Below are 27855 nucleotides of genomic sequence, written 5' to 3'. Positions count from 1 at the left end.
GGCGCATACTTTGAATAAAATATTTGTTATCATTCTCTTGAAATAAATGTGTTTTTTTCTTGAAAAAATACCGGTTTCATATGTATACACCTGGTATTTTATTCCGTAAAATATGTCAAAATAATATTTAGTTACGACATATACTATTTTTTTCCATACTATTATTAAAGTTAGTATTTTAAACATGCTGGAACAATTACAAGTAGATTAAACAAAATAGGAGACTTTGATTTTCGAGAATATACCTATTTTCCACTTAGTTAAATAAAAAATAATAAAAACTTCTTTTTAAAAATTCGGCTGCCATGAAGTTATTTCATATTTAACACAGAACCAATCTAAGAAGAACATTCAAATCGGTTTAAGAAATGTAAACCCTATATTAATTTATTTATAAATATCCGATTTGACCACTGCGCCACTGGGTGAGAAGCAAGCGAAAAACTTGCAGAATATTTTTTAAGAAATTCAAAAATTAGCACTGTTAAAATTTTGTATGTTTCTTCAATCCACAAAATTATATAGTATACAGTTTTCCGCCCATATATATGAAGTGTCAAAAAATGGTCTCTTCAAAATACATATCATTCGACACTGAATTTCATGGAACGTATAGATTCATAAAGTCTCAGAAAAATATTTTTGGGGCCTGTTACGAAAATCTTAAAAATCAGCTGTATCTGGATAGTCTGAAAGATCTAAAATATAAAATTCTATCCAAGAACCTAGAGCTTAATGGAAGGAATGTGTACTGAAAATTTTTACTCAATATCTTCTGTTACCTTCAGTAAATTTCCCGAAATTTCCAGAAAAGTTTTCTACTTCTTTTAACCGTCATGTATACCTACAATTCTTTTAATTTTTATAAATTCTAAAGAAAATGGTTATTTTGTATGAAAAGGTATAATAATGAGAGAATGCGTTTTATTCTGGTCATACGGTTCAATATAAATAAAAGTGGATTCAGATGTCAATGAATCTTTATTCGTCAATTTTAATTAATATAACCAACGTACGTTTCAACCTAGTTGCAGCTCTTCTTCAAGGTAATACATAACCTAATTTAAACATTTTTAACAATATGTAATGCATTGGAAAGAATTAACAAATATAATTAAAAAGATTTTTGTGTTATGTATGAATTTACCTGTCAATTTTGATATAAATATCCAAAACCAAGACATTTCAATTATGCTTTAGTCATTTATAACGGAGCATAATTTTGGAGTGATCCAATTCAGTTAATTGTTGAAGTTTAAAATTTATTTGTATCCATATTTTGGAGTGTCTTTTTTTATATATAAGAAAACACACATAAAAAATTTTTAAATTTGAAGCCTCAAAATTAAAATAGGCTCCAAATTATGTTATATTCACTACATTTTAAAAACAAATTTTACGACAACAGATACTTTTTGTTTGGAAGGACAAACATGGACTAACGAATACATTAGAAATAAAGTCAATTTTACATGAGTAATCAAGAAAGGCCGATATTAAAATGGAGAAAATAATGAAAAGTGCGCCAAAGTAAATTGAAATTAAAAAATTTTAAGACAATAAAATAAATGAATAATTTAAATTAATTTTTTTTAATTTTAAGAATAATTTATATATAAATCATTTTTTATAAAATAGTCTGATAAATTTTATTTACATTTAATGTTTCAGTTTTCAAATTGATAGAATTTTTAATAAATTTATTTATAAAAATAGACTCTAATATTTTTCTTTGTTGGTTATTGTTTTCACGAGCTAAAATTTTTATGTTATTAATTTCAAAATCAAAATAGTGATCAGTATTTTGATTGCCTAATTCACAATCCCGTTTGTGTTCATAAATACGAGTTTTTAATCTCATACCCGTCTCACCAGTATAAATCTTATTGCAACATTTACAATTTATCATATAAACTAAACCAGATAAGTTTTCTTTGTCTTTATTTTTATACAAAGAAAACTTATTTAGTGTGTGGTTGTTTGTAAAATACACATTAATGTTATATTTTTTCAAACCACTTCTGAGCCGCTCAGAAAGACCTTCAATATAAGGAAATGAAACCTTAAGATAATATTTATTGTAAGTTTCAAACCATTTTTTATTTTTAGATGAATTATTATAAATTTCATGGATTCTTTCTTTAATGATTTTGTTTACTAATTAGAGTGGGCAATTATTTTGTAAAAGAGTAATTTTTAGTTGATCTAATTTTTCTTTGCGGAATTTAATATTACTTAATTTAACACATCTATCAATAAGACCTTCAATTAGACCAGCTTTCTGAGAAAATAAATAATGAGAATTATAATTCAAATAACGTCCTGACCAATACGCTTTTTTAGACCAATTTGTTATTAAATTTCCTTCTGAAGTATTAATAATTAATAAATCTAGATAAGAAATAAAGTAATTCTCCTCTTCTTCAATCGTGAACTTAATTGAATTTTCCATATTGTTGAAAGTCTTAAAGAATTCATCTATTTTTTCAGTAGGAACAATTGCTAGGATATCGTCTACGTATCTTTTTTAAAGAATAGGAGTAAAAGTCAAACTATCAAGAGCCCTTCTCTCTAAATCCTCCATTACTAAATTTGATACAATTGGGGATAATGGGGAGCCCATAGGACAACCTGAAACTTGTTTAAAAAATTTATTATAAAAAGAAAAAACTGTATTATTTCATACTGTCCTAGTCGCAATAATAAATTCATTTTTGGAGATTTTTCTTAAATTATGGTGTAAATTTAATTTTTCTTCTGTACAATCCAATGCAAGGTTATTAACGAACATTGATGCATTGATACCACAGAATGTGAATCCGGAACTTTAACATTTTTCAGCTTTTCTTTTAATTCCTAACTATTCTTTACAAAAGCTTGAGTTTGGCCAGAAATTGGTTTTAAGCAATTTGCAATGTATTTTGATAAATTATAAGTTGGTTATTAATTATTCATTATCAATTATTAATTTTAAGTGGGTAGGAGATTAAAAACTCGTATTTATTAACACAAACGGGATTGTAAATTAGGCAATCAAAATACTGGTTTGTCACAACAAGCATGGCAATTCAATCACTATTTTGTTTTTGAGATTAATAATATAAAAATTTTAGCTCGTGAAAACAATAACCAACAAAGAAAAATATTAGAGTCTATTTTCATAAATAAATTTATTAAAAATTCAATCAATTTGAAAACTGAAACATTAAATGTAAATAAAATTTATCAGACTATTTTATGAAAAATGATTTATATATAAATTATTCTTAAAATTAAAAAAAAATTAATTTAAATTATTCATTTATTTTATTGTTTTAAAATTTTTTTATTTCAATTTTGTTTGGCGTACTTTTAATTATTTTCTCCATTTTAAAATTGGCCTTTCTTGATTACTCATGTAAAATTGACTTTATTTCTAATGTATTCGTTAGTCCATGTTTGTGCTTCCAAACAAAAAGTATCTGTTGTCGTAAAATTTGTTTTTAAAATGTAATAAATAATTTGTTAATTCTTTCCTATGCATTACATAGTGTTAAAAATGCTTAAATTAGGTGATGTATTACCTTGAAGAAGACCTGCAACTGGGTTGAAATGTACGTTGGTTATATTAATTAAAATTGACGAATAAAGATTCATTGATATCTGAATCCACTTTTATTTATATTGGACCGTATGAACAGAATAAAACGCATTATTTCATTAATGTTAATAACGGTCGAAGAAATTTCACAGTGTGGATAAACTCCAACCACTGAATTCTTAATAAAAAAGGTATTATAATCAATAATAAGGTATAATAACTCAATATGAATTAAGAAAAAAATTCTTCTTTACAGTAGTTTAAAATTGATAACTTAACTTCAATTGAAATGGTTACTAAAATGGGATTTCTGTTCGCTATAAATAAATATACATTTAGTTATCTATTCGCCAAATATATTGAATAAATAATTGTAAGAAAGACGTAAAGGCCTCAAACCCTCTGAACGATACAAAACATGTACCCCAAATATCAGGAAAAACTATGTATTTATACTGATACATGTTTGTATTGTTTAAATTAAAGCTAAATTTCTATTTCAGGTTGTACACTATTTAGTAGTTATCTCAAGTTCAAAAATTATTTTAAAACTTACGGAAAATATTTCCGTAGTTAATTGTAACTAACTTTAGAAGACTGCGCTAGGCGAACTTTCGAATAAATATTTCAGTTTAAAACTACATACGGCGCTACGATAGTTTTTCAATACAGACGAACCTTTTATAGTTTTTTGATGTGTTTTCCACCGCAGTGAATACACTTTTCCATACGTCGAAACCAGTCATCGAACCAACCCTGCCACTTTTCTTCTGGAAGATCTGCACACGCTTGTTTCCACGCCGTCAAAAGGTCAGTTTCGTTAGTAAAACAACGCCCTTTTAATTGTTTTTTTACTTCTGGAAACAAACCAAAGTCACAGGGAGCAAAATCTGGACTGTAAGGATGGTGATATACAATAGTCCAGATTTGACCAAAAAAGCTACTGTAACCTTCGCTCTGCTAGTCGGTGCATTGTCGTGGTGTAATAACCAGGTGTTGAGTCGAGATTTCGGCCTGATGTTTTTGAGTTGGTTTATGACTTGGGGTAAACATACCTGAGTGTGCCAGGAAGAGGTCACTGTACGCTGGTTTTCCAGTACGACCCTATCCACAATGCCGCGTTTCCCAATGAATACTGCAATCATTCTTTTGTTTACAGAACGATACTTCCGCACCTCCACTGGAGCATCCTCATCCTCAAAAAGCCAGATCTGGTTTTGTGTTTTTGTTCGAACGTCGTAATAATACAGCCAGGTTTCGTTGCCTGTTTTTTGCCTGCATTTTTTGGCACCACTTTACTCTCGCTGCCATTTGCTCTATCTATCGGTACGTGATTCTTCTGTTATCATTCAGTAGATTATTCACAGACGCAATATTTTCCGATCTCACCACTTCCGGCGGTCGACCTGAGCGCGTGTCGTTCGCGAGTCCGAAATTTCCCCTTTCGAACTGTTTGTACCATCAGAAAATTATTGTGCGATGCGGACAATCCTTACTCAATACCGGAGACTTTTGCTCAACACTTTGGTCTACACTTAAACAGCGAGAAAAGTTGTATCGAATTATCGCACGATATTCTTCCTTTGTCGACGACGCCATTTCTCAATCGCTCCGGGCTGCGTGCTTAGACTGTACTGAGACCTGAGTCAACAGGTTTCCTCTTCCTACCTAATTTTTGACGCTCTTTTTAATGATGCAAGGATCATCTCTCTTCTTCCAATAGGTTTCGCATATTGTAAAACTTTCATAGCGCCCTACGTATTTAGTTATTTAGAGATTTAAATATGTTTTTGCTTTCTGTTCAGGTAAAAGTTGCGAAATTTTTATGTACGGCTTATTCTATTCGTTGATGAACTCTCTAAAAATGTTTTTGGTATGTTTATACTTACGAAAATGTATTTAAGAAAAATATTGTTGGTAAAATTAATGATTGTGTAATTCCTGAATAAAATATAAGCTAAAACGTACCACAGAAATTCGTAGATAATCCTCCAAAGTTTATTTTTTAACTTGAAATAACTTCTGTACACACTTCTTCATTCCGTCAAGTTGGAAGTCTGAAAAATTGAAAAATTCTGGTCCTACTGGCGTTTGGCACCAAACAATAGATTATGATAAAACTATGCCTTCAAAATGAAATTATTATCAACCAGATGGCAAAGTTATTTTGTTTTTTTATCGTAATCTTTTTATTTTCAATATCACTCCTAAATGAAGGACTTCAGTACAGAACAAGATAAGCGTCAAAAGCGGAATTTTCAGGAGAAAGAAATAACATTCTGTAAAATAGAAATCACCATTTGAAGATAAAACAAAACTTTGGTCCCGAGATTAACTGTTTTTAAATTAAAACAAGAAAATGTATGATTAGAAAAAAATTCTAGTTTCGAGAAACAGAATATAGAAGTTTACAATTTCAAAGTGTCAGCAACCTAAAAATGAAAAGGCTCAGTTGCGAAAAACTATAAGAAGTGCAATTTTCAGTATAAATAAAAAATAAAAACTTGCTTCTGAAATATTGAGTTGCTTACTTGAGAGAAGATGATTCTGATTAGATAAATTTGACCCATTCCGACTCAATCATTCAAGAATTTGGAGGTGCAAATTCTGTGGGGTTTGAAAATCGTCTTTGGACTAAAACTATAATCAATTTTGTAATTTAAAAAAAAAATAAAAACTTGCTCCGGAGATGTATGAGAGCCGAATAGCAATAAAAAAAGTGTCCATGCAAAAAAATTAATCCGTTCCGGGAACATAAAGATTTCGTGTCGCGGTGTCGTACTGTAAAAGACTTTTTTTGGAACTCGATTGATACAAGAGATTTTTTTTTGAGAAAAGAAACGTTTTATTATTGTATTGTTTCAAAAAAAATGTAGGAAGACAAATATGGTCAGAAAAAGGTCTTAAAAAAAAGGTAAGCGGCTAGAGAATTAAAGATGAAGATGGGATAGAAGTGCAAACAACTATTTGGTTTCGAATCACCAATAGTCTTATTTTACTATGTTAAAAACGAGATTTCGAACACGGAGAATATTTGTCTGTTAAATTTTACAACTAGATAATAATAATTTATACCTGACAGTTAGGTAAAATGATTCGAGCTATTAATTACAATTGCAATCAAAGAAAACAAAGTTTACCGCTCTATATGTGAATTCTACATCCCAGTCATGTGACTGGTTTCGAACCACCTACTCCTATGTTTAACGTGTTCGATCGCTAACGATTAGACCTCACGGCTAATTTAACACTTAGAATATCGAGAAAAAAATCTCGGCTTAAAATTTAAAGTACGAGTACGTCAGGGCTGTCCAAAAAATATCTGGTCCCCGTTCATCGAAATTTCTTATTTTAACAGTTTATTAATAAACGGGCTTATAGATTTAGAGGAAGTAAATAAAAACATTGAGTAATCTTTGTATTAAAAATTGTATAACCCTAAAACTCTGAATTATTTAATTTCCGATATTTTAAATTTGTGAAAATTTGAACATTAAAAACTTACAAATTAAATTGACATAAAATTTATTAAATTTAATTAGGTTAGAATTTAATGAATAATATCAAACATGTTAAATTAATCCATATATTTAAATAGTTTTTGAACTACTACAATATTAACCGAAACTTAAAAATGTTAAACTTTCTACGGGGGACTTGGCTTTAAACTTCAGCCCTGACAATGTTGACGTCCTTAGCCATTCTCTTTTTACCATACTGTTGTGTAATTCCTCTCATAATAAAAGTAAAAATCTCTAAAAAATTCTGTAATCTATACTTTCTTTTAAGTGAATCGTTAATATCACACGAAAATAAACTTTATATCATTCATTTAACAAAAATTTACATTACTTCGCGTTATTTTATGATATACTGGTATGAAAATAATACAATCCTTATATGAATTATTTAATATCAGAATTGTCACTTTTGGACTTGAGATTTTACAAAACTCTTGTAATGTTTATAGTTCTGTTTTGTATTAAATCCTAAAATAATTGTAAACTTGATCTAAATGTAGCAATGTCCTCCATTTGCCGAACTAATTGGGTAAATTTTAATTAACAAGTATTCTCCGTGAACAATTCCTTTTAACAAAATATGTATTAGATTGTTTGAGAATTTTATATGCTAAAAGCCCAGTATCGGACAAATGTTGGTTATCTAGTTCTGAACTGCAACCATTGAAAGGTAAATAATGTTTCAAAATTTATATTCATATAAATCAAACTGTTGACAATTTAACAATTTTAAATATAAACAGTTTCAACATGAAAGCTCTACAAATGATGTATAGTATGCGTCAAAATAAAATAACAAAAAAATTTCAGCTTTACAATTTGAAGGGCCTAAAATTAAAAACATAATAGTGTCGAAAATAGAACAATTGTACAATTCTGCAATTGTTTCATTTTAAATATAAAGGCCTAATAGTTGTAATTTTTCCAAATAAAAACTTTCCTTATTATATCATATCAACTTCAAGTGCCGAAAATTGAAAGAGAATTCATATTTAATATATATATAAATGTCATATGTTACGTCCCGAGCAAAAGGCGTGGGTAGTTTATTAATGGGATAGGTAAGTGAGGTTAAAGGGCTCATTAAGTCAGGGTGGTAAAGCCTGACTATTATTTAATGAGGGATCGTTGTCACTTGTCAATCCTACGGGAATGGTGTGTTATGTAAAACTAAAAAATATGACAATGTTTATAAGATACAGGTATGTTTATTAGAATATAAGATTATAAAATTAGGTTACAGTGAAGTAATTATAAACACTTACGCTACCTTTCAGTCTTGCAAGGGCACGAGAAGATTTGTAGTATCGATGATATCCCCGAAGAATTGTAGAATATCAACGGAATTCCACCGGGTGTTTTTAGTTGATATACACGAAATATTCCGAAATCAACGTATACGACGACCGAAAGCTGAAGGGACTTAGTTTCTTCTTAACACACCGTATTGTTTCACGATGGGGGTCATATAGGAAGAAGCCTCTTGTAAAGTCACGTACAAGTCCAGAAAAATTGACGAGGCTCATACTGATAAAGTCTCGTATCTATTTTGCTCTCGTTGACTATATTTCCAACATAGTTTATCATTTAAATTTTATTGCCCCTCTTTCAGCTATATTGGTTTTCTTATTATTCGTTGTGTAATTTCGCTACTCTTCTCTTACTTTTTTTTAGACAATATCTTAACTCTAATTTCTATAGGCCGATATATCAATTACTTATTTTAACTATATAGTTATATTACTACTTTGCAGTTTTAATTTTTATCATTTTGTAGTCCTAGATGGTATACAATTTGATTATCCTTCATGATGTAGGTGCAATATAAAACATTTTTAATAGGATAACTGACTTATTTCTAAATTACCGATGCTTTGAATTAGTCGGTATACTTATGGTACTGCACGGGTAATTAGCTCGCGCTTAGGGGCCATCCATATACCACGTGGACACTTTAGGGGGGGGGGGGGGTATGGAAAAATTCCACGCTTGTCCACGAGGGGGGCCGGGGGGTCGAGCTAGAATCCACGTGACACACATTCCCCTAAATCTGTGGAAAATATACTGAAATGAGACAAGGTAAACTCTAGGTATACTCCAAATTTTATATTGTGTTCACGCACAATATAATTTTTATTTTTATTTTCATTTTTTTCACGAATTTTTTTTTGAAATTCAAATCATGTTTAAGCTCACGTTTCTAAGCTAATTCGAATTTTTCAGCCAATTCATCGCTGCTTTTGGACTTCTTATAGTCCGGGAGCTCGCGGCAATTCTATGGACGTCATTTTAGTACTCACTAAAATTTCAGATTCTTTTGTTTTCATAGTCCAGAGTTCGAAATTCGTTGACTGACTAACAGCTGTTGGTGTATTTTGCAACAATTTATCGTTAAACTCGTCAAAAATTCGAGTGAAAAAACGTCATTTTAGTACTCTTGAAACCCACGGGGAATAATTGTTTGGATGCTAAAACTAACAATAAGTTTGACTGGCAGCTTCTGAGTGGTGCCAAAGTTAACTGGCAGACTGACAAACATGTCAAAAATTCGAGTGAAAAAAATGTCATTTATTACTCTTCAAACCCACGGGGAATGATTGCTTGGATGCTAAAAACTAACAATAATTTTGTCTGGCAACTAAAATTTTCATCTGTAGAATACTTCTATAAAACTAATATGTATATAAAAATAGAAACTACGAAAATCTGACTTTTTACGTAAATTCACAGCTCGCAACATGTGTTTCAAAAGTACTAAAATCACGTTTCTTGACTTGAATTTTTGGCATGTTTGACAGCCAGCCAGTCAACTTTGGCACCACTCAGGAGCTGCCAGTCAAACTTCTTGGTAGTTGTTTGCACCAAAAAAATCATCCCTATTGGGTTTCAAGAGTACTAAAATCACGTTTTTTCACTCGAATTTTTGACACATTTCACAGTCTGCTAGTTAACTTTGGAACCACTCAGGTGCTGCCAGTCAAACTTCTTGTTAGTTGTTTGCACCTAAACAATCATCTCCGATAGGCTTCAAGAGTACTAAAATTAAGTTTTCTCACTCGAATTTTTGGCATGTTTGACAGTCTGTCAGTCAACTTTGGCACCACTCGGGAGCTGTTTTCAGCATCCAAACAATCATTCCCCGTGGGTTTGAAGAGTACTGAAATGATGTTTTTTCACTCAAATTTCCCACCAGTTTAACGACAAATTGTTGCAAAATGCGCCAACAGCTGTTAGCCAGTCAACGAGATTCGAACTGATGACATATGAAAACAAAAGAATCTGAAATTTTAGTGAGTACTCAAATGACGTCCATGGAATAGTCGCGAGCTCCCGGAATTTTCGAAGACTAATAATATCCATATTTTCATAAAATACGTCCACGTGGACAAAGTATGGGCACGGTGATCAAAATTCGATTTAAATGAAAAGTTCGAACACTCCACATTTTTCTGCAATTTGTGTTCATCTGGTACCTATAGAGTGCAAAAATATGAAAATTAAAAAATTCGCTGGCCACCTTTAGAATAATCGACAAAAGAAGGCGTTACAATAGAAGTAGGGGAACGCAATGTGGGACTACTATACACAAGCTGCTGAATCTTTTTACCATGAACGACTTTTTCGACATGTGAGGGCTCATTATATAGCTGCGCATTTAGTTTATTCGTTATAAAATTATTATACATGTATAATACATATTTTCTAATACGACAATGTCATTTTTCTACAACTACATTGTACTTGATACCTAGCTATTGCCAAATTATTAAATACATATTAGAAAAAGAAGGTGTAATATCTTTTATCTTATTTTTCAATTTTAATATAAGAACATTCGTGAATGCTTACATTAATAACTTTAATTTTTTACCTGATCTTACAATCTATTTACATTAAATTGCTTTAATTAAAATAATGTTATGTGCACGGTTTGCGATGTATGTACCCAATAGTTCGCATGTGAGATGGCGCTGTTGTCAAGGTTTAGGAGACACTGTAGGCGTTTAGATTGATCAAAATCTATTAATTACAAAAATGTTTTATTCGCTAATAGTATTTGGCTAGTAGTAATGTATTATTTCGCGGCGTCTTTTTACGCTCGTTTATTTAGAGGGTTTGTTTTGAGTTATGTAGCATTGAAAACAGCATTGATTAAAATGATATATTTTAGGTTGGCGTTCGTGGAACAGATGTAGTGGTTCTTGGCGTCGAGAAGAAATCTGTAGCCAAGCTGCAAGAGGAACGCACTGTCAGAAAAATATGCCTTTTGGATGATCACGTTGTTATGGCATTTGCAGGTACGATAAAATAAAGCATACATTATTATCGAATTCTTTCCTTTAGTTTTGATTCAAATGTTATAAACCTAACGAGTATTATTTTTTTCTAGTAAATGAACATAAAACATTTTATGGTGTGGGGTCAAGCCGCACATTACTATAGCATATTTTTATGCTTTTCTCAATTTTAACATATTTGTAAAATCTAGTTTTTAGCATCGACCGAAAGGGATGGCAGTTATCATTCCCAAACGTTGTTTTTCTATCAAGCACGTTTCACCCTGTGACTTGTACGTCTCGAGAGACAAGACAATAGGCTGAGTGAAAACGAAGCGGAGGCGAGAAAGATACCGACGCCATGCATAGGACCCATGCCGTCAATCCTCTTTTCTCAATGCTGTTCCTTTCTCACTCCCTCTCAATGCAATGCCTCTCAAACTTAGTGATCGTTCTCCGTGCAGTGACTCCCAACTCTGAGTGATTTTTGTTCTGTTTAGTGTGCATAATGTAGTTCTTCTGGTACTTCTTAGTTTTTCTTGGACTCAGCATTCTCGCGATCATAAATACCACCGGGACAGAAACTGTTTCTATTCCAACACCACCAACGTCTACGAACGCTTCGGGCAGCAAACTAAATAATCTCGCATATCATGTTGCAGCGCGAATCCCATCTTTCTGACCCACAGACCCAGGAATGTGGTTCGCGCAAGTAGAAACTTATTTTGTTCTATCAAACGTACAAAATAATACGACAACATTTAAGTATATCGCGGGAAACTTAAACGCTAAATATGCCGCGGAAGTACGCGATATTTTGACTCTTTCTGAGGGAGACTCCGGTAGGGCATACGCGAATTTGAAAGCTTAGCTTATCGACAGCGCAACTCATCCTGGCAACTCAGGACCAGGCAAATTTCGAAAACTTTCGCAACTCGTGGACGTGATCGCCACGACGCTAGCTTCTAAGAATCACATAGCGGAAACTTCGGCACAGTCGATGCAAACGGTCCAAATGTCCAAACGGTGCAAATGTAGACATCGGTGCCTTTGTCGAGCAGGTTTCCCTAGTGACTACTAGTCTTGCAAATATGACGGCAGCAATTGAGGAGGAGGAGGAGATAACTTCCGGTTCATTTAATCGCATTCGTTCTCAATGTCGCGGATGGTACAACCAAAGAAACGGAATCCGGATTTTCTCAGCCAAAAAGGATGGAATTTGTTGGTATCACGTGCATTTCGGGGATAACGAAAAAGGATGCAACAAACCGTTCACTTACGTGCAGGGAAACGGCCAGGTCCGGCGCTGAATGAGGCCAGCGACCCTTGCCCGAAGTTTTTCCGCCTTTTCGTGACAGATACGGTGATAAAAACGTAATTTTTGGTCGACACAGGAGGCATTTGTGTTATTCCGTGCACTTTTCTTCGCAGACGAAGATTAACGTCATCCTACACTCTATTTGCGGCCAACGACGAATGGTGTTTCATCATCACAGACTTTAGAAAACCCATCATTGGAGTGTATTTCCTGCATCATTACTGACTCCTGGTGGAATTAAAAACCAGAGACTCGTCGATGGTCTCACTACTAACTCTGTGACCAGCCAAGCTGCACTCTATATGGATTCCTGGTTGGAAATTCGTTCCGTGCGAAAAGGATCTGCAACGTGGCACGAACTCCTAGAGCAATACCTGGAAATAACCCGTCCAGTTGGTGATGTCAATATGTTGAAACATTCAACGAAGCACTACATTCACATTATACCTGGATCACCGGTTACAGAGAAACCACGACGCCTTACCCCAGATGGTTTCAAGCAAGCGAGGAAGGAATTTCTGGATATGCTGCAACTGCGTCTGACAAGAATTTCAATGAGTAGCGCTGGGCGTCACCTTTTCACATGATACTGAAGAAAGGTGGTCAATGGAGACCCTGTCGACTCTGTAACGTAGTTCAAATTTTCCAGCGATTCATGGGCGAGGTACTGAGATAATTAGATTTTTTGTATGTCCACATTAACGACATCCTCATCGCATCATCTTCAGAGGAGGAATATCAGGAACATCTTCAAGTCTTTGACCGTTATAAAAGCAACGGAATTCCCATCCACCTAGCAAAATCTGTCTGGGGAGCATCTTCCGTGAAGTTTCTTGGGCAGGAAGTGACACCACTGGGTATCAGGACACTTCCAAAGGAAGTTGAAGCAATTCTCGATTAACCTTTACCTAAAACAGCGAAGTATCTTCGACGTTTTCTGGAAACGATCAACTATCATCGTCTCGCAACTCCATAGTCAGCTAAACATCAAGCTCTACTTAAAGATCTTATTCAGGGTAACATAAAAGGAAAATCTCCAGTTCCATGGACTTCAGAGGCCTGGCTCTGCAGGAACAAGTCGACAACGAATGGCCACCTCTTGCTTTTTCACGAAGAAGCTCACCAGCACTATGCAGAAGTATGGAGCTTACGACCGAGAATTGCTGGACATTCACATGGCTGTGACACTTTTTCGAGGCATGGTTGAAAGTAAAGATTTCATCATCTTCACTAACCACAATCCATTAAGCTTCGCCTTCCAATAAAAAGCTGACAAATTCTATCCTTACCAGTTCTGACATCTCAACTTCATAGGATAATTTACCCCCGAATATCTCAGGAATTAAAAATGTCGTGGCCGATGCTCTTTCAAGGATCGAAGCAATTTCGAATAATACTGTCTTCTCAGCCCTCGCTATCTCGCAGGAAATATACCAGGAACTTTAGGACTATCTTCTGCCTGGGACATCTCTTCAGTTAAAAAGTATCTCTTACAGATACAGGTACAAGCCTATACTGTGACGTGTCTACCTCCACAGCTTGACTGTTCGTCACGGAAGGTTTCCGAAGAACAGTCTTCAACTCCCTGTACCAACTAGCACATCCAAGAATTGAAGCAAGGACTAAACTGATAATGGATCGGTACGTGTGGCCATAGATCAAGGCCACCTGCTGCAAATGGGCACGAGTCACAACAGATGGACAAGTGGAGCGTTTCCATCGGCAGTTCAAAGCGGCTATAAAATGTCATCCCAAGGAGAGATGAACCTAAACGCTTCCCATCGTTCTACTCGGCATCAAAACAGCATGCTGCGACGATCTCAAGTCAACTGCAACGGAACTCGTGTTTGGCCAATCCTTACGTTTGTCCGGCGAATTTTTGGCCCCTTGTTCATGAATGGACGATAAAGTTACGACGCAATTTGTAGAGGACATGAAGAGGCATTTCCATAACCTCAAATTAGTGCCTGGTTCTCGTCACGGAAAAAATATGCCTTTGTCTTCCAGGATCTGAAAATTTGCGGCCACGTTTTCGTTCGCCACGAGGGAATAAAAAAAGCTCTGCAGATGCCTTATAGACCGTAAGCGCACAACGTAAATGGCATCGTGATACGGATAAGGCCAATTTTAACCTGAGGGGTTTGTCTTATAGTGAAAAACGTAAAAATGGGGTTGCGTTGAGCAGTGGCGACCTGTCAAAGGTGACCATTTTGACAGTTAACGAACGTGACTCGGATAAGGTTTAAAGTTGTTGTAGATCTTGGGGATGATATTAGAAATAGCATCTGCGCATTGCCAGGGACTTAACTTGATGCAAAAGTATTGCCAGGCAGCTTCAAAGTAGCCGGAAATTCAAGTGAAATGTCTTGATATTGATTTTACTGGAAAAAGTTTCAAACAAAAGTTAACTTACTCCCAGATATGCATACTTTTATTATTATATCATTTTTTGACAAAACTGATACATTTAGAGAAAGCATCGATTAAAGAAATACCATAACCATAAAAAGCCGTTTTTAAATACAGCAAGTCATTATTTCGAAGATTTTCAAAAGAGAAAAGATACACCTTTACAGATATAATCCAACATTAATAAGAAAGATTTTTTCCCAATGTTAATATTGACCAAGTCATGCACATTTTCCCTTCTCTTTTCCATTGTTTCTGTCACCTGTTCTATCTTCAGCAATTCAAAAAAACATTGTGATCATAATTATGACATAAGTAGTGTAAGTCTTGTACAAAAAAATGACGTCAGCCACTTTGAGGTAAAACAATAACATATTTTGCTATTAATAATAATAAACAATGACATTCTCAGCTTCTAATTATCGTGAAGGTTGTAACTAAGCTGAATATCATTCTAAAAAACTAAATAACAAAATCACTTTACTTTAAAAAATCCATTATTTATTGTTTATATTTTGTCGTTGAAATATATTGGATCTTGATTATCGTGACGAAAGTCAGTTTCCCGGACCCAGCCTAGAGTCGTAGACGGTTACACTGCTTGTACCAGAAATTTCTACTACAAAACTTCTTTTTGCTGTGTTCGGTTTGCATTGTTATGACGTTGCCAAGTACTCCGCCACCACTTTAGACTTGAGTCAAACGTTGCAGTTTTAATAATATTTACTTCAAACATTTTTTTAAACTTAAAATTTGCTGTGTGATGTAACTAACAATTCATGATAATATTTATGATAACTTATTACAATTTCTGCAATGTAAAATTTTTTTAGACACTTGATTGACTTGCAGTGCCATGGTCGAACTTCTTTGAAGCAATGTGAAGTTGTTACCATTTCATGGAAATGATTTCTCGTTGATTTCCAAATTATTAATTTTACACTGTCGTTTAAAATAATTGAAATCGTGATACTTAGTTTAAAGATCCTAATTTAAGAATTCTTCAATTTTTAAAAGAAATTTGTAATTGCTTAATTTTTAACATTTTAAGTTTGAATTTGTTAATTTTAGAAGTGTTTAGAATAATTTAAATGGTTCACAATATTTCCCGCAGTACTAAAAATTCTGCAATTTTAAACGATGAAAATAATTTTTTTTTGTTGACAGAAATCACATTTGTTAGTAAAAAAATCCTATCCAATTAGCCTAACAGAAATCAATTGAGAGTTGAAAAACTTAAAAAATTTTAATTTCAAACATTGCATTGGATAATTTCAAGAATGGAAAAGTTCTAAAAGAAGTATTGAAATTTTATCAATTTAAAATAAAAAATGGTGTTATTTAAAGTAAAAATAGAAGAAAATGAAACTATCTGATATTGACACACCGGTTATTGAATAATTTCTTCAATTTTAAATTCTTACAATTTTATATTTCTTAATTTTCACGTTGAGCGGTAAAATGTGCAAATCGTTCAACCAATCAGAATAATGGCCTGTAGTTGCTCCACTGACTGATGAAACATCTAGCAGACAGCTGACGAAAATTCCAATTACGATTTCTAAGAGATATATTTCATTGCTTAAAATTCGCACATTCGCGCTATTACACTACAAATTCTGGTTTTAGTGAAACTTTAGGAATTTTTAACACATTTAGGCCCTTCTGTATACTTTTAAAATAGGTTTTTAATAATAAGCACAACAATAGGCTATGTTTATTGTTTACACTTCCAATCGCTAGCGGCCATATTGATTCCACCATCAACTAGACAACCGCACTACAAAAGCCATACAAATTTAAAGGGCCGAACACCGGGGGTATAACAGTACAGGAAAATACATTGCCAGTATAGGGATGACGTATTTTGGAGACGTTTTTAAAATACAAGAAGTAAAATGGTGAAATATTGTTTCGTACTAGGGTGTAATAAACACAGTGTTGTGCGAGGTTGTCTTTACCACAACCGTAGCGGAAGAATTATTTGTGATTTATATTTATTACAATCGTTTATAATATGTTTGTATCATATCGACTCTCCACATTAAAAATCGTATTATTTAATTTAAGATTCATAATTGTATTTAAAAATTCATTTCCTTGGTCAAAATACAAGTGTTTTATTTGAAAATTCTTTTTTTTTTTGTGGAAATTTAATATCTAACTGTACATATAACTTTTTCATTTTGGGTTCAAAGTGTATCTCTTTTTGATTAAACATTCGTGTATTTTGTTGAAAAATTGGTCTTTTTTGCTAGAAAATTAATCTTCTTGGCCAGGGAAAATGAAAAATTTGTTAGCATCAGGTAGAGATTTCCTAAATCATTCACCACTAAACCAGCTTCATAAAACTTATAATGGTTTATTTACACGCCTGTCGTATGTAGACGGAAAATGTATCTTGCTCTCACTCTACCATGTGATGATGCCATGTATTTATCTCACTCTAGATTTTCCACCCAACGGAAAAACAGAAAAAAATCTAGAGTGCGATAAATGTGTGTCATCGACACATGGTAGACTGAGAGCAAGATACATTTTCCGTTTGCATTTGACAGGCGTGTAAATACACCTTAAGCTTCCAACATACATACGGATCAAAGTTCCGAATTTTTCAAATTTTTGGATATATCGGGCCTTGACATCTTCCGACAATTTTCCCAAATATTCACACTGCATTTCGAAAAAACAATTTTTAAAAACTACAGCAATACATGTAAACTATAGGGGCATCGGGAGACTGTTATTCCTATGATGACTGCTCGGAACGCGTGACGTCACAAGTGAGACTGTATTGCTTCCGGTAATGCGTCTAGCCTGTCAGATTTTCCCGCAAAAATTCAAAAAGTATACTTTTTAAGCAATGAAAAAATTCAAACTTATTTGAAAAAACTTTACTATCTTTATGATATTATTTTTTTATTGTTTTTTTAATTTAACAGTGAAAGTAAAATATTCGAAAATATGCAAGAACCCCATTATTATCAGCCTATTAAGTCCCAAAACGAAGAAATTTCTTTCCTACGTTTGAGCTTGATTAATTTTATCAAAAAGGCAAAGAATTTATGGTAAAATACTCTTTTCTACTATTTTCGGGTATGCTCTAAACGATGCAATGGTTTAAAAAACGGAAAATATTGATTTTAATTAATAATCGACAAATTAAAAAAAAAATTTTGTTTCCATTTTTTTTTTCAATCGATTTTTTAAAAGAAAATGGCAGCCAAAAAATGGAAACTAAAAATTTTAAATTTAGTTTTATTGATATTTTTGGTGATTTTTTCGCTAAAATCATATAAATATTTAATTATTTCAATAAAAAGGTGTTTGAATGGTTTAGCTTCAAACAAAATAAAAATATTTAGTGTTAAATAGGTAAAATCATGATATTAAGGTTATAAAAAATCATTTTATTGCTATTTTACGTCATTTTCACACCAGAATCTTATCAATTTCATCTGTTAGCCATTGTTCTTATTGAAAAACAACGTTGCCCGACACTTACCACATGGAGGTTTATGATTAAAGCATCTTTTCTTTTTTTCTTTTTTGTTGTTTTTTTTTTACGTTTATTTTCTTATTGAATACTGTAATCTCATTTTACAGTTTACATTTGTCGGTGATCAGTTTTTTACATACAAGTCTTACCATTATATTTGTTGCATGTTTCACAGAAGATATATGTTCTAATTGGACAGAAAGAACAGCTTTTCATTTTTTCATTTCTCATCGCCTCATGGTGTTTTTTTTTAGATGACTTTTTGACATAATTCGAAATCACTGTTGCATTTGTAATGTCAGATTGAATTGGCCTGATAAAAACAATCCATGTCCATTTCTTTGATCGTATACATGACATAGCGTAATTGCAGCGCGCATTATGTACGACAACCCCACCCATAAACTTATTATAAAATTGAAAAGCACTCGGAAAATTTACATTTATTTTTTTTTCTTTACTTCTTCTTTTAGCCATAAACAAGGGTGACACTCCAGCAGCAGTAGAAACCATTGATAACTCTTTGGAATTAACTAGAGTAATATAATTTATCCCTCTTTTTTTCGTGTTTTACAGCGTACTTACTTCTAGGGGATTTCTTTGGGATAACATTTTTTTCCTTTACTATATTTTATCTGATAGTAACAGTACAACACAACCCTCATTTCTTTAAATGTAAAACAAGATCGAAGCTTGTAAAAAGATTGGATTGTCCATGTAAAGGTGATAAAAAGGTATTTTTCTAACACCAATAGTAGAAAAGAAATTATGCAGTAAACTGAGTACTACGCGAGATCCCAATGAGAATTTGGATATTTTTTTTCCTCCCACATCCGAATTTTTCCCACAGTACAAGTCAAAATCTAGCAAATATCCGGCAGGAGTACAGAGTCTCCAAAATTTGATACAAAATCTAATGGGGTTTCCCTTTATAAATTGTTTCAAGTTAGTTCTTCCAAAAAATTTGGCCCTCATCTCATCTACTGAGATTGTCGCTTGAAAATACCCGAACTGCTGTATGTTCCTTCGAACTAAATTGGTAAGTTTTCGTACACGCCAAGCTCTGTCATTGACATTCTCATCTTCTGGCTTGGAATATTTGAGTTCGGATTTTATTTTTCGAAATTTATTTCGAGAGATATCCTTTTGATTGGTTGAAAGGATAAGTAAGGGTCCATCGACCAATAATATTTATATGCCTTTGTAGAATTGAACGCAGACGCAATGATTATTCCTATAAAAACACGATATTCATCTTACAAATTACAATATAAAAATCATTAGTTGAAAATTTCAAGGATTTTACCACTCAGATTTTGAGCATCAGATTACAAAGCATTGCTAAAGATTCTAGAAGGTTTCAATATATTTTCAAGATTTTAATATATTTAAAAGGATTTTTGAACGTTTTACAAAGATTTATGAACGTTTCACAAAGATTTTATGGATTTGAACGATTTAAAAGAGGCGTGTACATTAGGGTGGTCCAAAATCATACTTGTTGAATTTTTGTTTATTAGATGGCATGCCCCCCCCCCCCCCCCCCCCCCCCCCGCTTTCGGAACAATGGGATTCAGGTTTCTGGATTTAAACTTAGCTTGCGGATGATATTGAGAATTTGTTAAGGTATCTCTAGTCAATCATTTCCATTAAATTGCTTAAAATTTTGATGCCCCCACCCCCCTTTCGGAGCCTCAAAAATGCCCCCAAAAACTGAAATAGACATTTTTGCAAAAATTTACACATAAATGCTCTGTTTTTCCCTTTTTTGTCATAAATTATTTTTTTTCTATCACTCATTGAAAGGTAGATTTTTTATCTCTGATTGGACAATTGGACATTTTTAGGAATCATGATATCTTTGTTTCAAGCATTTAGTATTTGATTTAAGAATTAATTATTATTTAATTGTAACTTTTTCTTAAAAATAGGTATAAAACGCTAGTGTAAAAAATAGTTAGCTTTTATGATTATTATTAAATATCTGCATCATTTAGATACTAGTACCTTATCTTGTAATAAATTCTTATTTGTTTGAATAAATTTTGTTCGTTTACACAATTTTTTTCGGAAATAAATTTTGGAAACTTCTGGTTTTTTTTTGCAATTAATGTGGTAATTTTTCATCGTTGAGAGCAATATTTTCTTTTAATTTCCAGTGACGTTCAAAAAATACAAAGATTTCTAATTCATTTGAGAATACTAACAGCTAATCTGCGGGATCAACATAAACAAAAAAACTTTGAGATTTCAGAGGACAAACGAGTGTGTCTACGAGGGCGATTTAAAGGAAATAATTATAAAATTAATTTCAGAACGACAAAATTGAATGCAATTTTTATAGAATGAAGTCTTACTAAAAAAATAAACTTTTCATGACCAATGTAAAACATTTTACGAACAAATATTATTACTTTAAAACATTTGCTTGACGTTTAAATATTTAACAATAAGCGATATACTTAATTGAATTGAGACAAAAAAATGTACTCTTTACAATGACAAATTACCACAATAATTGTAGAAAAACAGAAATTTCAAACATTTATTTTCGAAAAAAATTGTTTAAAGAAACAAAATTTATTTCAACAAATAAGAATTTATTACAAAATAAGTTACTAGTATCTAAATGACGTAGATATTTAATAATAAGCAGCAATTCTAACTAGATTTTTTTTTAACTAGAGTTTTATACATCTTTTTAAGAAAAAGTTACAATTAAATAATAATAAATTGTTTAAACGAATACTGAAAAATAAATTGTTTAAATAATTGTTAATTAGTTGAAAAATACTTCAAACCATTCCACTTGACAAACAAAAATAATTTATGGCAAAAAAGGGAAAAGCAGAGCATTTATGTGTCAATTTTGGGGAAAAATGTCAATTTCATTTTTTTGGGTCATTTTTGGGGCTCCACAAGTGGGGTGGGGGCATCAAAATTTAAAGTCTTTTAATGGAAATGATTGACCACCCTAGTGTACATCACTAGTTTAAAAATATATCACAACAATCTTACAAGGCTTTTAAATATTTCATAAGATTTAAATGATTTCAAACATTTTAAAAAGGTTACAGTACATCAGATTTCAAAGGTTGTAAAACATTTGGAAGATTTGAAAATATTTCACTAAGATTTCAAAGAATTCGATGATTTCAGCGAATCAAAAATTCACAAATATTTCAAAAGATTCCATAAAAATTTCCCAAGATTTCGAAGATTTCATAAAGATTGCAAGGATTTCGAAGATTTAAAAATGGCGTTTACACCAGATTTAAGAATTTTCAGAAGGATTTCGAACATTTCCAAAAATTGTAAAGCTTTCAAAAGCTTTCAAATATTTCATAAATATTTCAAAGACGTTAAACTATGAAATCAGGTTTTAACAAATTGGAGTAGATTTTAAACGTTTCAATGATTTTAAACTAACACAAAAGATTTCACAAACAAATTTTAAACTAAGTATTCACAAATACGTCATAAAAATTTTATAAAGATTTCAGGTATTTTAAAGATTTTTCGGATTTCAAATATTTTACCAAAATTAAGAATGATTCCAAAAGAATTCGCAGAAATCTTAAGATTTCACCAAGATTTTAAGTACTTCAAAAGATTTCAACGAATTCACAAAGGTTTCAAAGATTTCATAAAGATTTCAAGGATTTCAAAGATGACTTGTGTTAGCAAAATAATGAGGAATTATTTTATTTATAGCTCTTTTTTCTTGTAAATGATTGGCCTTGTAATTGTATAATAATATACTTCTTTTATAGAAAATTGTTATTAAGTTCAGGGCACATACAATTTTTGACCCAGCACTGTTACTTGTATTACCAAGCCAAATGTAAGGCGGGAACGAGTTGATTTAAAAAAAAAATGAAAAGCCTATAAATATTTTTGAACTTAATTCAATCCCAGTTTTGACCTTATTAAAACAGAATATTTTCCGGTTTTTACTTTTAATGTTGAATTTTTCTAAGTCGAGTTATTCAGCACCATTACGTTTCTCACAATTCTAAAAATTTTCACGTGCGATGCGTGTGTTATATGTACATGTTTGCGTACTATGTATAGAAGTAAAGGTACATTGTTATGTGTCCAAATACTAATTATTATAATGAAAATGTGCGTATTTTTATGTGCTATAATTGTGCAGTGTGAGTTGGTAGAGTTTCAAAATGGGTTACGAACTTGTCGTTTTCGTATTTTCGATAGTCACATTTTTTTCGAATGATCATAATTCTTAGTATAGGCTTTAGCAAATTTCAGAATCCTCTCTTCTAAAATGTGAAAAAATTATTCCAATCTTTCTAATGTTTTACATTAGGGTTCTGCTTAAATTTAATACAGTGAATTTTCAATATCACATTTTGTTTTATAAGTTTTTTAGAACTTATATTTATTTTCCACAGTAAATTTTCCATAAACTATTAATAAATACCATACTACTTTTTAATATACATACCCAATTTCCCTAAATCGTAAAAGATTATAAACTGTAATATCAGTTTTAACGTATTTTGTAACTAAATTTCTATGGGTGTAGAACAGACTGGTTTTCATTATATTTTTTAAAAGCTTGAGAATAAGTTTTATCTGGAGCGATTTCTTCTGAAAACTCTGATTCAGAGTCGTCAGTGTCATCATCGCCAGAATTATTAGGGTCAGGTAAAAATAAAGTTTCTTCACCTTCATCACATGAACATAACTGTTCGCAATCTGATTCTGAATCAGATATTAATCTGCTGCGTTTTAATGCGTCAAGGTAAAAAGACTAAACGTCCGAGAACGAAATCATTCCAGTATATCCTCCGAAAGAAGATTCCACGAATGCTGCTCAACGAAGGGGAAATGGCCGCGCTGCGCTCTGATTGGCTTATTTCTCACGTGATACTGCGAGGTGGTTGATGCAAAGCGGACATAAATGAGAGTTATGCAGAGATATAAACGCGGGAGGATATAAGTGAGAGAGGATATAACCGCGGTTCCACTGTACTTCAATTATTATACTTCAACTTCAGTGCTACACAACAGAGTCATGTAAAATTGTATATCAGTAAACATTAACTTTGAATTTTATGAAAATAATATCAGTGAATCATTCAGTCGTTGAAAAAAATGATATTTCACTCACTGCATTGGATTTTGGTCTGAAAATGACATAAAATAGCAATTAAATAATTTTTATAATCTTATTATCATGATTTTACCTATTTAACACGAAATATTTTTATTTTGTTTAAAAATAGTATGATTAATATGATTTGAGTAAAAAAATCACCAAAAATATCGATAAAACGAAAATTTAAATGTTTGGTTTTCGTTTTTGGCCGCCATTTTGCTTTAAAAAATCGTAGATAAAAAAACCCAACGGATTTAAAAAGTTCAGACATTTTGTGCACTTTTGTGCATATTTGCGACTAATAATCACTTGATTTGAACAATTTCATGTAAAAAAATATAGAATTTTTTAGTTGTCTTATTTGGACATGCGTACCCAACTAAACGCCGTCACTGAGTTATATGTTTGTGGCGCTGCTTAAGACAAAAAAACTTTTTTCAATTAAAGTGAAACTTTACAGAAAACTGTTTTGAATTTGCGATTGTAAATATTGGAACCTCTTTCGCATACTTATCCATAAGAACATTATTAATAATTTTTCATAACAAAACAGATCAATTCAAGCTGCTCTACTAGTTAAAGTAGGGGTCTCCACAGTCCATAGGTGCAGCGTAACCCAAGATCGCTCGACCTTTCTCAAGATCTACTAATTTTTTTCGAAGGGAAAATGAGAGAAAATTGATGACCCTTTGAAAAAAAATAATAATCTTCAGTTATGTAGTTTTTATTAAAACGTAAAATTCACTGAAATTTAGCATAATTAAGTGGATAATAAATTGACGGTATGAAACCGTTTAAAGGGTGCAACAGCAAAATGAATCAACCCTTATATAATCGAAAATAAGGACATTAAGTAGAACATTCTAAATAATTTAAATAAATATGTACGTATAAGTGGAATAAGGTGTTCGTTCTGAATCTGTTGGAAGAAGGCATTGTTTCGGAATTTTTTCAAAGAAGGTGTTGATAATTGTTCTAAAAAGGCGTTCGTTCGGCGAAGTATTTTGTTCCTGAAATTTTGGCGTGATGACACTGATACAAGGGATCTAGTGCACTAGTTGCATAATTAAATAAAAATAAGGTAATACAACAGTACTTTTTACAATTCTTAGGAAATGAATGTTTAGGAATTAATTATGGTATGTCATTCTTACGCCCCCTACACTGTTTCACCTGGATAAACTATTCTGCACACTTCCCTGTAATATGCGCTCGCATTGTTTTTTTGTTTCTATTTTGAAACATGTTTGTAAGCAAAGTATTTTGAGAATTCTTTGAGATCTTGAAAGCAACTTATGTTGTAGCCATTAGAGATCTAGCCAAGATGTCGTAGTAAGTCGATAATTTTCTTAGAGACAAATTCTTACATTTAAAAGAATAAAAAATGTTACTTTTCATTAATTCGATTCACTTGTAAAATGTATTATATTTTACTGTAAAATATTATATTTTTTACTCAGAATAAACTATAAATTAGTAACTTTGTCAATTACCGCTAACCCGAGTACTCGGGAGAGTACTCGAGGACAAGAGTATTACTCGGGTACCCGGGTAATAACCTAAATATCGGTTAGTCGGGTAATAACAGGGTACGCAGATCAGTTTTGTATATCAGGAATATAGTGAAACAAAAGGGAACATTATCACAAATGTTGATCCCCTTATTAATACTTTCGTACAATAGTTCAACGTCACCAATGCGCCATCTCTTATTTCACAAGCACAATTTAGGGTCCGAAGCCAGGGTGGCCACATGTCAGGGAGTCAGGGAAATGTCAGGAAAAACAGTTTGCCAGGTAAATAAAGTAGGTGCCAGGGAAAAAAGAAATTGATGTTTTAATATTTTTTTGGAAGCATTTCCCAATATCAATATAAATATTTTTTCAATATACATTCTTTAAAAATAGAATTCAATTCTTAGTTTTTTTTATTTATAATTATTTATTTATTAATAGTTTGGATACATGTCCTTTGCTTAAAGAATCCATATATTTTCAATATAGAGACTTGTGAATAGAACTGTGTCGGGTCGTGTTGCATATAATTTATTTTTCTGTTAGATGAATTTTCGGATATATTGATACTGAGTTTGTGGAGTATGTGCTTTGAGTCTCTGTCAAATAATTTGGATAATTAAGGACGGACACGGACCTTATTCTTGAGTGGGATTGATGAAACTGTGGTTGTTGGGTTTCTATCCTCAAAATGTTATAACGTGGAGAATGTTATAATGTGTTACCGATTGGGTGCTGTATGGTCGTCTAGTAGTGAAGTTTCTAGCAATACAGGGTTTAAAATTGTACTATAGACCGGAACGGAATTGTGAAGTACATTGATAAAGAGGGATTGAAGTTTATTCGGTGAATCGATGGTTTAGTGATACACGTGTGTTGTGGTTTGGAATCCTGGCACATAACAGATCTGTGTGTGTAGTTTTTCTTAGATCAGGGATTAGCAAACCAGGGGTTGAGATATGTCGTTATAAACAATTCAGCGAAGAGTCCAACATTATTCAACCGTTAGATATATTACACAGGCCTACAAAAAAAGTGTGTTGTGCGAGAGATCGGAGTATGGTACCTGTACGTATTTTGGGGGGCTGAACACGAATCTGTCATCAGTTTTTCCTCAGCACGTTAAGATTTCCTCCTAGATACGGAAAATTCCCTAGTAAATCAACTTTTATAGGTATAAATTACCCTTGGTAATAAAATCATCTGGAAACAGATCAGGAACGATATTTTTATGTATTTTGGGGCGCCGAATATGAACCTGAGACTAGTTTCTCTCCAGCACATCGGGGTTTTCCCCTAGGTGCGGAAAATTCCCTATAAAATCAGCTTTGTTGGGTAGGAAATAACCCTTATTATTGAAATAGTCTGAAAAAAGATCAGGCATGCTGTTTTATGTATTTTAGTGCGAGAATACGAATATGAGACTAGTTTCTCGCCATCACGTAGGGGTTTTACCCTAGACGCGGAAAATTCTTTAGAAAATCAGCTTTTTCGTGTATGAAGTTGCCCTTGTTTTTGAAATCGTCTGTAAACAGGTCAGAGTATAACATCTTTATGTGTTTTGGTTATCTTAATACGAATATGACGTTTTTGTTGTCGATCGCCACACTGAAAGCACATTTGACCTGAGTTTTTCGACATTAACTAGGTTTCAATGCTAGAATTATAATTTTATTTTATTGTTTTTCTGGTATTACGCACACGTTTATCACTGTAAGATCTATGGAGTAGTTTTCTTCTCTTTGTTTCTTTTCTCTTACAATCTCTTTTTAACGTCCAGCAGAAGTCTGTCATTATATGCTCATGCCATCGTCTTTGTTGCCAAAGCTCTCCTGTCTTGATATCCTGATGGAATCGCTCTCCCTGCTCCTCACTGACCTTTTCAACATCATTCATTACATCCATAAATTTGTCATCCTTCTTTATAATGCGAATTTGTGGACCATCAAAAATACCTTCTTTCAGTTTATTGTCAGAAATAGCCGGAAATGTATGACCTAAATAAGCAAAGCATTACCCGTCTTCACCTAGTGCTTTACAAAATTGTTTTATCAATCCAAGCTTTATATGAAGGGGTGACAGAAGGATTTTTGTAGGATCGACAAGTGTTTCGTTTATCACATTGTGTGAGCATGGAATCAACTCCGATGTTGGTGTCCAATCAATCGGCTTATAATGATTTTTCCTATATCTGCTATCCTATAGACATAAATAGCACGGGAATTCAGTACAGCCCGATTGTTGCCCCAGAATCATAGATAGAATCTTGAGATCCCCACAAATCTGCCAGCTATGCTCTTCATGCTTAATTTTCTTCAAAACTACTTCAATATTAACATATTCTTCTTTCAATACTGTTCAGCGCGCTACTGATATTGGTGCATATTTGTTCGTATTATGGAGCAACACTGCCTTCACACTATGTTTTGATGAATCTATAAACAGTAGGATGGCCCAAAAAATCACATTTGAGAAATTTTAACGGGCTTGTTGGCCAAATCGTTCTCGCAGGCAAATGTATGCCTATTTTTTTATTTTCAAAACAAAATATTTTTAGAACTCGCTCTGAGGCTTCAAAGTTTCCTGATTTGAAGTAAAGAAATCCTTACACCAGC

General features: G+C 32.5%; 1 protein-coding gene across 1 annotated transcript in view; it reads left to right on the top strand.

Moving 5' to 3' along the window:
• Positions 1-27855, top strand: part of LOC117179926 (proteasome subunit alpha type-7-1) — a 104555-nt gene that overhangs the window by 33446 nt on the left and 43254 nt on the right. Inside the window, exon 2 of the mRNA XM_033372151.1 lies at positions 11273-11399. Within this exon, the coding sequence (XP_033228042.1) occupies positions 11273-11399 (127 nt within the window). The remainder of the gene's footprint in view (positions 1-11272; positions 11400-27855) is intronic.

Source organism: Belonocnema kinseyi, chromosome 9 (genome assembly GCF_010883055.1).
Source record: "Belonocnema kinseyi isolate 2016_QV_RU_SX_M_011 chromosome 9, B_treatae_v1, whole genome shotgun sequence".
In the NCBI taxonomy this organism is placed as follows: domain Eukaryota; kingdom Metazoa; phylum Arthropoda; class Insecta; order Hymenoptera; family Cynipidae; genus Belonocnema; species Belonocnema kinseyi.
Note: the sequence above shows the minus strand (reverse complement) of the source record. Positions and strands in the feature narration are given on the sequence as shown.